This window comes from Zonotrichia leucophrys, chromosome 15 (assembly GCF_028769735.1).
Source record: "Zonotrichia leucophrys gambelii isolate GWCS_2022_RI chromosome 15, RI_Zleu_2.0, whole genome shotgun sequence".
NCBI lineage: Eukaryota > Metazoa > Chordata > Aves > Passeriformes > Passerellidae > Zonotrichia > Zonotrichia leucophrys.
In genome coordinates, this window is record NC_088185.1 from 11,164,473 (window position 1) to 11,176,918 (window position 12,446).

The 12,446-nt window shown below is 49.6% G+C and overlaps 1 protein-coding gene across 2 annotated transcripts in view; it reads left to right on the plus strand.

The window, feature by feature from the left end:
- Positions 1–12,446, plus strand: part of BCR (BCR activator of RhoGEF and GTPase) — a 99,908-nt gene that overhangs the window by 61,880 nt on the left and 25,582 nt on the right. For both annotated transcript variants that reach the window (XM_064727360.1, XM_064727361.1), the window contains 4 exons: positions 1,181–1,288; positions 2,671–2,731; positions 3,149–3,201; positions 3,546–3,686. In XM_064727360.1, the coding sequence (XP_064583430.1) occupies positions 1,181–1,288; positions 2,671–2,731; positions 3,149–3,201; positions 3,546–3,686 (363 nt within the window). The remainder of the gene's footprint in view (positions 1–1,180; positions 1,289–2,670; positions 2,732–3,148; positions 3,202–3,545; positions 3,687–12,446) is intronic.

Below are 12,446 nucleotides of genomic sequence, written 5' to 3' on the forward strand. Positions count from 1 at the left end.
TCAGTGGCAAAAACAGATTTCATTCTCTCCATGCTGCTGGGGTCATCCCTGGTGTAAGTTTTCTTCAGCTTCAGTCATAACTGTGTAATTTTGTGTAAGGGTTGAGATTGGTTTCTAGTCTTTCAGTAAAATGTTACCTAGGAAATAGCTCACAGGGCTCTTAATTTGTGCATGGAATATTGTCCTGGGAGTGGCTTTTTCTCTTCCATCACGTCTGGCACAGAGCTCCACAGAGTGGGGAGCACAGTGGTTATGAGAGAGGGAAGGAGCAGTGGGAATTCCTGCTCTGCCTCTTGCCCGTGTGCTGCAGCAGTGCTGAGGTGAGGGCAGCCCTGGCAGTGTCCCCTTGCTGCACCCTTGGCTGCTGCCCTCAGGCTGCAGGGGTGCCCAGCCCAGCCTGGCAGCTCTGCAGCACAAAGCCAGCTCTGCTCTCCAGACAAGCTTGGAGCCTGCCCAGGGATTCCCCAGGCTGCATCTTGTGTTCTCTGGCATGAATATGGCTGAAGTTCCTAAGTCAGCAAACGGGATCAGTGCTAAGACTCTGTGATAATAATGACTTACTGCCTGTTCCATCCTCTTCTGGACCAATTCCATATTCCTTCTGCTGGAGAAAGTGCCATTTTCTGTCACCTAGTGCCCCAGTCACTGCCATCCAAACGGATTGTGCTCTCTTCTGTATTTCCTGCACTCTGCTGCCCTTATAATAATGTTCACTAAGGCAGATATGGGTGCTATCTGGGTTTGATTTAGTATAGCCACCATGCAAAGGCCAACAAGTAGCTTACTGGGGTCACATTTGTGCTGTTGGGCTGAATCATTCCTCCCTGATTCATATGCTGTGGCAAAAAGCCAGCAGCTCCAGTTACATCAATGAGCTGCAATATTAATAGATACTAATCTGGCAGTTTAGAAGGGAAAAATAGATGTCAGAAATAAGGATGTGTCACTCTCATAGGCTTTCACATCCTTCACAAGTAAACTTGTTCAGCATGGGGTGGAACTGGGTGCAGTGCTGGTTGGACAAAGTTGAGAGGTCAGAGATGTCCTTCTGGGCCTGCCCAGCATTCCCTGCAGTTGTTTGGTGTGAAAAAAACATGACCTGGTCACTGGATACCAAGACTGACCATCCCAAACTGTCTTTTTCCCCAGCATTTATTACATTCTGTTTTGCTTCCTGCAGGCCAGCCAGCTGGGAGTGTACCGGGCCTTTGTGGATAACTATGAGGTTGCCATGGAGACAGCAGAGAAATGCTGCCAAGCCAATGCTCAGTTTGCTGAAATCTCTGAGGTAATGTCACGGTGCTCAGACACACGAGCTGTCTGCCTCTGACTAATACCCTGCCATGCCACTCCTGTCTATTCTCCAAGTACCTCTGCAGCCCTGGCTTTGGAGGAGTTGTGAGCTCCCACAGACTCAGCTCGGGTCCTTACACTGAATTGTACCCTGGGCTGGCCACAGACACAGACACAGCCTTTGTGTGCTGTCCCACCCAGGGAATCTGCTAGAAACTGGCTTTGCTTTGAACTTCTCCAGCTCTGTGCCCCCTTCATGCATTTCCAGAAGGGAAAGCTCCCTGTGAGTTTCTCATGTTTCTCTTGCTAATGATGATTCTGGCTGTGGTATAAAAGCCATCCTCAATGGCTTGCACAGTGGCTGTCAGTGGGATGGCAGGCTTCACTGGCAGGGAGAGGAGAGGGTAATTCTCTCATGAAAAAGGCAAGTGTGCCAACCATAAATCTATAATACTATTCTTTGGCCTGCTCTGATTTCCTCCCTGACAGAGGAGTACCTGTCTCAAAGCATTTTGAATAATTTTTAGGCTTCCCAGACCATCAGCTTTCCCTGCAGTGCATGGTCTCAGTGACTCTTTATATTGCAGTGATTATTTCTTGAAGAATTCAGTTGCCAAGAAAACATGAATTTCATATAAAAACAATCAGATAAATCATCAGAGCTGAGCAGTACCAGGAGCGTTTAGTGCTCTGAGAAAACTCCTGAGTACATTTTATATCACATGTCCCTTGAGACTTGAGAGAGAGGTAAAATATGATGTCTCAGTTTTGCTGTTTCTGACAAACAATTCTGAATCATATTAGTATCTACTGTGTTTGGAATGATGGTACTTCTGCATTTGTGTCCTGGTGAGGATTTTGGAGCTGACACATTCATGCATGGCGTGGCCCATGGCAAAGAGCAGAGTCACAGACAGGGTTCCTGTGCTGCTGTGGAAGATCTGATGTGTCAAGGTCACCCAGCTCTGAGTACAGGAGTCAGAAGTGTGACCTGAGGCTATTGAATGCCAGTGCTGTACTTTATTTATTGGTGCTGGGCAGTGGCTGTATGCTTATGGATGTCTTTTTTCCTACAGGTGATTTAAAAACTCCCCCATCCCCATTGCTGTAGGTGGTTCCCTGCTTTGCTGCATGTCTACTGACAGGTGCTCCTAAGAACATTGCTTCATGTTTGAGATGTGTGGGTGCCTGTGACATGGCACTGGTGGATTTACCAAGAAGGAAAGTGCATTTTTCCATCACTGACTTGGACTGTGATAGGGCTCTCCTCCTTTCACACCTAGGCCTTCCCCTGGAGGAGCAGATAGGCTGTTGTGTTCCCATGTGATATTTCAAGGTGATTGACCATCTGCTACATTGGTTTTCTTTTTCTTTCAGAATCTAAAGGCCAGAAGCACAAAGGAATCTAAAGATCAGACGACGAAAAATTCCTTGGAAAGTGAGTGATCCATGGAGAGGAGGCTGGTCTGTCAGCACTGTGTGGAGGCTGTTGCCAAACCTCCACCCTCCCTTTTTCTTTTCTAATGCTGGAAGGTTATGGGGTCTGCTGGCTCTGCCTGGGAAGTCAGTTCCCTTTTGCTCAGTAGGCTGCCTGCCTGGGGAGGTGCCTCCTGGCTTCAAACCTCCTCAGTGCCTTTGTGCAAAGCCAGCCCAGCCACTGGGCTGTTGGGATTTTAAGAGAACATCTGCCCAAATGCAGCCCCAGCAGTGATGGGTTTGTGGGGGCATTTAGAGAGCCTGGTCAAGATCAGGTTCCACAGTGCTTGTCTTTGTGCACATGAGTAGAAGACACCCCATGCTAGAAGGAGCTTCCACACTCACTGTTCCTGACTTTCCTGCTGCTTTGTTTCCACAGCTCTGCTGTACAAGCCAGTGGATCGGGTGACCCGCAGCACACTTGTCCTGCATGTAAGTAACTGAAGGGGAGTTTTCAAACTTTAGACCCCTGTCCTATTTTCTTTGACCTTCACATTTTCCATGGAGCTGCAGGACTGCAAAAATAAACCTGTTGAGCTGCATAAGAGCCTTTTCCCTTTACACCAAGGAGATGGAGTCTATGGTAGGATGCTGCTATCTTTGCAGTGATGTCACCAAGAAGTGCAGGGTATTTTTATCTTTATCTAGAGATAAAGCTTTGCTCTCATCTGTGTGAAGAAGCTGGAGCATCTTGTCCTACAGCTCTGATTAGGGGTGCTCAGGCTCTCCTGCCATCCAGTGCTGCCTGTGACTGTGTTCTGTTTGTGTTCTGTCAGGATTTGCTCAAGCACACCCCTGTGAGCCACCCTGACCATCCCCTGCTGCAGGATGCTCTGAGGATCTCACAGAACTTCCTCTCCAGCATCAACGAGGAGATCACTCCTCGCAGGCAATCCATGACTGTAAAGAAAGGGGAGGTGAGTCTTCCTGTCTTGTTATTTTCTCAGTTTCTAAATACTGGTTATGTCTTCTCAGTAGAGCTGACTAGGAAGTTATGCTCTTAAGCTGTTTGTTGCTAAGATACAGTTTATCCAATGTCCTTGTTCTCTAAAGGATGTGATGCAGCTCCCTCTGTTTTCTGTTCAGAAAACAGTTTGGAAACCAAGAGGAGAAGTGTGATCAGAGTTTTGTCCTTAGCATTGTTATAATCATTTGTCATACGTAATTCCTGTGATGCACATTGCCATGCACTAAATGGATTTGTGTTTTACCTGCAGACTGAAACCAAATGGGAAGCCTAGGAGGAGAAAAAGATGAGGGAACATCAGAAGTCATGAAAGATTAGGAAAAGCTGTTTTCCAGCATCTTAATTTTCACCATAAAATTAATTTTCTGCATCTTTATTCTGAAGGAGAGTGTTGTAAATATGACTGGAAAGCAAAACAAATGGAATAGGTTGGGAATGCCAGAGAGATGATTGACTCCTGGGAGTGTAACATAACCCTTTTCAGCTCTGTAAGGAGCTGCACTGCACCCAGAAGGGTCTGAGATGTGCAGATCCTTCACCTGCCTGCAGTGTTGTGCAGGGAGACCATGGAGCTTCTCCGTGGTGGAGTCTGCATTCCTCAGTGGTTGATTCAGCTGCCTTGTAAGTCCATTAAAATGGGGTTCAGTCCCTCCTTGTAAAGAAAGGCCAGGACTGGCAGAAGGGTTGAGAGAGGAAAGGATGTAGAGGATTGGACACAGAGAGGAGCAGCTCGGATAGTAAAGGTGCAAGAAGAGCTGTGGCAGCATTCCAGACATGGGCTGATCAGCAGTGACCCAAATTACCCTGTACAAAAACATCTCTCACAAAGCCCAGGAGATTGTTAAGATACCATGAACCTTCATGATTTATTCCCAAATCCTGACAGCTAAACATGCTTGCTTTTAGCTGTTAAACTGATTTTCAGCTGACAAAAGGTTTGCTGGAAGCTGTGGTTCTGGGAATTCGGTGCACTTTGTCCTGCAAGTCTTGCTCATTGTCTCATTTTGTCAACTGAGGACACTTCCAGCTGAGAAAAGAAGAGGAGGGGCTGAGCAATTGGAGGCTGAGGCAGAAGCTGAGCCATCAGTCAGCAGTGCCTCAGTGACAGGGGATGGCCTCGTTAAAGTGGCTGCTGATTGAGTCATAGCAGAAAGCACAGGCTGGAGTGCCCCTCGCAGGGGAGGGAGCAGTTTGTGTTCTCTGGTGTCTGTCAGCATCTCGTGAGGGATGCAGCCTTTGAAAGGTGTCATGCAGAATCCTAATGAGGAGCCAGAGTCAGGCAGAGGAGGGGGCTCAGGAGGATGATCCTGCTGATGGCTTTTGGAGCAGGATTTGTCAGATCTCAGAAAGCAGGAGGGGAGGCACGGGCTCAGCAGGCCTGGTCACACTCTCACTGTTCCTGCAGTGACTCCAGGTGTGATGTGGGGAGGGAGGAAGAGGAGAGGGCTGTGGGTGTGCTAAGGGACTGGGAAGCCTTTGTGCCCTTCCTCGCTGCACACAGCTTTTCCTGAGCCCAGGGAAGAAAAGGACTTGCCTTCCACTCTGGCAATCTGACCGTGAATATTTTCTTTATTCAATATCCCATTCCTATCAAAGCAGTAGTGCCCCAGCTGAACCCTCTGTGTCCTGAGAGTAGGTATGCTCACTCTCCATGTAGTAATGCAGAAACACAAATCTGCTCCCAGCTACTCTGTGTGGGTTAGTGATGGCTGTTCCTTCCTACAAGCTGCTCAGCTTGGGGTCATAACTGGGTTTTGTTTATGCCTGTAAATCTTTCCTTTTCTACTTATCCTTTCCTCCCACTCGCCTTGCTGGTGCTTCCCCCGGGGTGACAGGACAGTGTGTGGATTGCATCTCCTAATTGACTGCTCTCAATGCATAATGCATTTTTTATTTTAATGAATCACCAGCTTGCTTTGATGGCTTTTTTCATTATTTGTCTTCCTCCCATTGAAGTTTCCTTGGTGGAAAGGAAGGAGGGTAAAATAGCCTTTTCCTCTCATGTATTGCTTAGGTGCTGATCTCAGTTATCTTTTTTCACAGTGCTTGCCTTTTATGTGGAATATTTTTTCCTTTTGAGTGTATTGTGGGGAGGAATCAAATCTCCTTTGCCAGCCTCTTGCTCCAGCTCTTTTTTTCAGGATTGCTTTGAACTGGGGGAAAGCAGCCAGTTGTTAATCTCCCTAGTGACAGGCTGCTAAGGAGGGAGTGCAGGTCAGGAGAGAGGACAGGCTCATCAGCACAGTGTTGTTCTGTTTTGCAGAGGTGATTCCCTGCTTTGGGAGCACTGACTCAGCCTGCCCTGCCTGCTGGGCTCCCTGTGTGCTGCCAAGTGTCCGTCCTGCAGTCCAGCCCCCAGTTCTGCTGGGCTCCAGAGGCTTTGTTCTGATCTAGACTTATGCATAGGAACTGGGAGGCTTCTGTCCTGTGGTGTGATTTGCTGGGCTGGATGAGTGTTTCAGGTAGTGCAAAGAGATGGGAACAAAGGGAGTAAAATCCCTCCCCAGAGGGCCTGAAAGAGCTGCAGCAGGGAAGGCAAGATTGGTGCAGGGAGCCTGTGAACAGACAGTTTGGTCCTTGCTGAGTGTAGCAGATTTGCTGAGGGCCAGAGTACAGAGGAGCCAGCAGAGCCTCAGCCCCAGCCTGGCAACACAGGGGAGCCTTTGGGGTCTGTTTCCATTCAGCTTGATCCACCACATTCTCCTGCTCCTTATTTTCATCCCATCTTTTATTGTTTTACCTTTTTTACAGTTTTTTATGAATTATCTACAGATATCCACTTTGCTAACCCTGCATAGAACCAATCAAATGCACGGAGGGGGAGGGAGTCTGAGTAGCCCTGTGCTTTGTGCCCTGTGAGTGGTGGAGGCACCCAGCCCTTGGGGGCATGGAAGAGGCATCTTCTTGTCACTGCTGATCCTTCTGCACCACTGTTGTCTTGGTTTAAACAAGGAATGAGGTTAAGGTTCTGCTGGGGATGGTGCCTTGGGGGAGAAGGAAAACAAATGCATTGGGATGAAGGAAGTGCCACTGTTATGTGCAGAAGGAGGGCAGTAAAAACCTTTTCTAGCCTTATTAACAGAGCAGCTCTAGGTGCTGCATGTTGGGTTTTTGTCAGCTAAGCCCAGATGCAAATGACTGTAATGCTTGTAGTGCCTGCCAGAGGTCAAGGCTGGTGTTTCCAGCTAATTCATTTGTGCAAAGCAGGAATTAATGAAACGGCAAAAAATTGCAGAGTTCACTTGAGAGGTGGTGATCCCTTCCTTGACTGCTGCTCCTCTCGTGCTCTGTGCAGGGTGTTGTTCCAGGGCAGCTCAGACCAGCCTGGGTGTGGTGGCTGCCACTCTGCCTTGGCCATGCTCTCCCACCCTCTCTGAAGTGTTCATCCTGGTGTTTGTGTGATCCCACAGCAGCACAGAGGAAAGGGGCCTGGAGTTTTGGGTCACTGCTGGCTGAGTGGCTTCATGTCTGCTCTCATCAGCACTGGTCCAGACCCAGGGGAGCTGACAGCTTTTTTTGGGAACAAGCCCAGTAGATCACATCACAGATCTGCTTGTGCTACTGTACACCTTTGTCCTTGCCCTGGAGAGGAGAGGCTGCTTGGCAAGCTTCTCTACTCTTTCTAAATGTGGTTTTAAACTGCAGTCAAGAGACTGGCTAGCATTGCCTTAGGGTTTGTAGGGGACCAAGTGTGCCAGAGAAGGGAAAGCACAAAGGACATGTGCAAGGGAGCAGAAGTGCAAACTGAAGCCCTTGAAAAGCTGGAAGTGAAGCTGAGACACAGCTGGGGCCTGGTGCCCACTGCTCCTGCAGGCCTTGGGCAGATGTTGGCAATAGAGCACTCAGAAATTATCTTGGCTGCTTCACACTCTGTCTTACAGCTGGAGCCAGAGAGCTCCTGGTGACAGGAGCTTTGGGAAGAAGAAAGAGGCCATTAAAATGCTCAAAGAGCAGCCAGTTTCACTCCCTAGGCAGAGCATCCCTTTTTTTTTAATATTTTTGCAGTGCTGGTCTTGCAACACACTTACACACACGAGGAATCATTTTCTTCCTACGCTCTGCAGAAAGCCAAACCACCTCTTCCTCACTGACATGTGCCAATACCCATCTCCTGGTTTTCCCCTCCTCCCTGTGCCTCACACACGTCCCAGCCCTTCCTGGGGCTCTCACCCACGCACGCTGCAGGCCTCTGCTGTCAGCACATGGGATGAGCTCCTTCCTCAGCACACAAGTGGGGAGATGGCCTTTTGTGCAGCTGTGGGGCTGCTTGAGTAGGTTTTTTAATTCCACTTTTTGTCATGTGCCTCAGACAAGCTGGCCACACTTCCTGGAGTTAATCAGTCTGTGACAGCAGCAGGATTTATCATATGCAAACAGCACAAAAACACTGTAGGATGAATAGATGAGCACACAGGTAGTCGTGAGCTTGCTGGCAGAGGAGGGGAAGATGCTCAGTGACAGAGGTAAGAGGAGGAGGAGGACAGCAAAAGCAATCCAGAGAGGATAACCAAGCTCTGGGAAAGGTACAGGGAGAGCTCTTTTGTTCAGAGCACTGAGGTGGGTGGGAGAAGAAGCAGATGAAAACATGCAAAGAAAAGCAGGGCCTGGAAAAGAGATGTGGAACTTGTATTGCACCAGTACAGGAGCTTTGCTAGAGCCACTGAAGTTAACAGCACAGACCTTGTGTGAGAGATTCAAGATGATCCTAATTCACTCTATTATCAAGATTTTTCTCCCACACTTCCTGGAACATCTTTCTGAAGCTGAGCTGAGCTCCTGTGCTGGACACCTGCCAGACCTGGGGGCTGTCTGTGGAAGAGAGGGGATCACTCTGCCACTTTCCTGCCACTGTCACCCTATCACCCTAATCTTATGTTCTCTTGGATGTGTATTTGGTGTTTCTGTAGTCTGTGTTATTTCAGAGTATTTCAGGAAATCTTTAGCACCTTTGGTTACTTTAACAAACAGAGTAACTCTGGGTAGAGTGATGGTTTCCCACATGAGCTATTATATGTCAGTACAGCAGGCTCACCATCCAGAAACCCTCGTGTCTCAGCAGACCCCATTTAACAGGAGCCACCAAAGGAATAGCTGTTGGTGGCCCTGGGTGGGAGGAATTGACCAAAGTCTTGGTTCCAAAACTGCAGAGCTGAGGTGGCACAGGCCTCTGAGTGGCACAAGGCCTGTCTGAGGGGGCTGCTGGCTGCCCCAGGCTGGGAGAGGATGGACTGACTCATGTCAGGAGGGCCAGGAAGGTGCCCTTTGCTCCCACACTGTGGGGTTTGGATCTGGTAAGCCATTGGGAAATCCTTTTATTGTTTCCCTCTGACCTGCTGAACCTCCCACAAGATGACTCATGTGCAGCAAAGGATGTGCCCCTTTGCTGGAAGTGCCCCTCCTCAGCTCCACGGATGCTGAGCAGCCTGGGGCATGCCTGTTTTACCCAGCCCTAATGAAAGTTCTCTTTTCCAAGAAAAGCTGGTAGTGAGGAGACATTTCCTGCCTTGATCCATAAATGTTTTCTCCTGTACTCTCCTCCCCAGATGCTTGGTTGGTCTTTTGGCAGTTCACCCCTGCTGCTTGCAGGAGGGACACCTTCCCAGCTAGCTGCCATGAGCAAGGAGATCAGAAGAATGAAGGGTTCTGGGAAGCTCCACGTTTCTCTCTGACTGACTGGAATAAATCTCTTTCACCTCTTTCCTTCTCTTCCAGCCAAGCTTAGGAAGTACAGGCTTGTCCTCTTCCACCCAGCTCTCCCTGTGGGACTTTCTGCTGCCTCAGGGTTGCACTGTGTCTGTCAGTGATAGGATTGGGTTGCCAGGAGTGCTAACCCAAATAAACCCAGTGCCACCTCAGCCCCAGATGGGAGTGAGAAGGTTGTTGGGTCATTTGGCATGGGCTGGCTGAGCTCTCTGCTCGGGTTTGGGGGAGATGTGCTCTCAGCAGGGTGCAGGGCTGGGCCCTGGCTCATCTCACACACTGCCAGTGCCTGGCAGAGGCAGCCAGAGGGTCAGGCCAGGACTGTGCCCTGTCAGTGCCAGGCAGGGAAAGGACAGTGCCACCTCCTGCTGGGGAGCAGAGATGAGTAAGCTGTGAGAACATCTTTACACCTACGAACAATGAGCAGAGGTTGAGCTGGCAGCAAGCAGCTATTCTCATTGCTCCAGAGGAGCTGAGCTGATTTGCAGTGTAATTAATATGCATCAGATCTAGAAACCTGAGATCAGGGGTTTGACTTGCTCAGAAAATCTTTCCCTGCTTATTATTATTGCTCCCAAATGAAATTCTTTGCAGGAGTGGAGAGTGTTCTTGTGCTACTGACAACATACCTCCTCCTGTTTGTTTATTTATTTTCAAAGCTCAGTGTTTGTAGTTTCCTGTCTGGAGCTTGCTCTCTCTGGCAGGAGGGGAAGGCGTGCTCAAGTGCCCATCAGCAGCAAAGGCAGGAGGGCAGGCAGGAGTTCTCTCAAAAACACTGAGAAGAGGCCAGGACGATCACACCCACCTAAAAATAAACACTAACATATGTACAGGCCTTTGTGAGCTGAATCACTGCTGGATGCCAGAGCTCCCCAGAGTCCTGCCCAGGGATGGTGCAGCAGTCTGCCAGGGAGCAGCCTTGCTTCTGCAGCTCTGGGAAAGGTGCAGCTTTTGCTGCTGTGCTCACAGATTTCCAGGACCTTTGTTAATGGAAGGCAGCACCCAGATGAGCTGCTGACACTGCTCATGCTTTTGCAGGTAGCTGTGGTGCTCTTGTAGCTGCAGACAGGAAAATGCAGCTCCTAGTCCCTGTCAGGAAGTGTAGGGTGCTGTGGGACAGACTGTGGAAAGAAGAATTATGTCTGCAAGGGCATTTCTTTGTCATGTGTTCCTTGCCATGATGCCTGCTAGGCTCAGGACTGATGTGGTTTGTTTGAATTTGGGAGAGCCAAGATGGGAAGAATGGTAGGCAGGAGGAGAGGCAGTGTGGGGGTTTGCACTCCCGCACCCTTGGCAGGGAATGCATTCAGGGTTTGTTAAATCATGCAACAAACAGAACCCAGGGGCATCACCTGAGAGATGGAGGCACCACTTGTGGTGAGGGTGTGCTGACCTTGCCCAGGGGAGCTGCTGTCGTGGTGCTGCCCCTGGAGACCCTTCTGTGTGTGTGTCAGTGTGGGGTCCTGAGCCTGGGGCTGGGCAAGGCTGGCAGTGAGGCAGCTGGGGAGGTGCTGGTGAGCCCTGGACAGGGTTGGCAGGACTCTCCTGTCTCCAGCCACAGCGCTGGCTAGGCAGATGTGGGATGTCTGATATGTCAGGGATAGCAGAGGAGCATCCTCTTGGCTGGAACAGCAAAGGAAGTACAGGTCAGGGCAGAGTTCCTTAGCATACCTTAGCACGTGTGGGGAAGCTGATGGTTCCTGCTTGTACTGGCTGTGAAGTGAGGCAGCACTGACAGTTACACATATTGGTGGAAACAAAACCTGCCCAGAGCTGAATGCCCTGACTTCTGCTTAAAATCAGTGGGAGGTATCTGTTCCAGGTGTTCACTGAGTCCTGCTGATCCTGACAGCACAGGGGAGGACCTGAGCACAGAGCAGGGCATGAAACTCCTGTGGTGGTCACTGGAAGGAGCACACAGCCACCTGTCTGCATGCCAGCATTCCAACCTGTGGGCTTTTTACTATGGAGTCATCTGTCCCACCCCTCCCCCATAAGGGAATTAGAAAAGCAATGTTCTGCCTACCAATGTGTGCCTCTTCTTTAGGAGGCTGTTAAACTCTGTGGAACTAGAAGCAGGATTAAAGGCATCAGAGTTGTGCAGCTTCTTTGCATCTTCTAGGTTTGGGGAAACTTTATATGATATATAAAGGAGATTCCAATAGGCACATGGTGATGGTACATCCAGATGGTCCTTTTAAAGCACAGGCTGATAAGGGACTCCTGAGAAGTTTACCAGATACACATGTCCAGGAATTATCCCTTAACAGCGCTTGAAATGAAGAAGCAGCCATGGCGTTCAGCTGTTAATGTCGACAAAGTCGATCTGTGAATGGGGGAGAAGGGGTCGAGGGGAGCTTTGCTGTCCGTGCTGGGGTGGCTGAGGCTGCTGCAGAGGCGGGGAGGTGACTGAGGGAAGTGGCTCTGGGAGAAGCGGTGTGTGCTGCTCTCTGCTGGCTCGGGAGGGGACCGTCCCCTGGCAGCGATTCGGGGCCTCTGGAGCTGGGCAGTGACCCACAGCAAACTGCACTTGGGCTCAGGAGCGGGTGATGGAGAGAAGCCCTAGGTCTGACCCAGCACCAGGCTGGGGGGAAGATGCATGGCTCCTTCATGCTCCCTTCTCTCCTTTGGAGAGAGGGCTGCAGCAGGGGGCAGAGTGGACAGCAAGGAGTATTTCAGAGGCTTTTTCATTTTTCTGAGTTAGACAAATATACTGAATTTGCTCTGGGAGGAGTCGAGTTTAAGGACTGTGTTGCCCCAGTGCCAGATTTGGAGCTGGTATTGCACTGGAACATTATTTGGGGCTGGTATTGCACTGGAACATTATTTGGAGCTGGTATTGCACTGGAACATTATTTGGAGCTGGTATTGCACTGGAACATTATTTGGAGCTGGTATTGCACTGGAACATTATTTGGGGCTGGTATTGCACTGGAACATTATTTGGGGCTGGTATTGCACTGGAACATTATTTGGAGCTGGTATTGCACTGGAACGTTTCTCCTGTTTT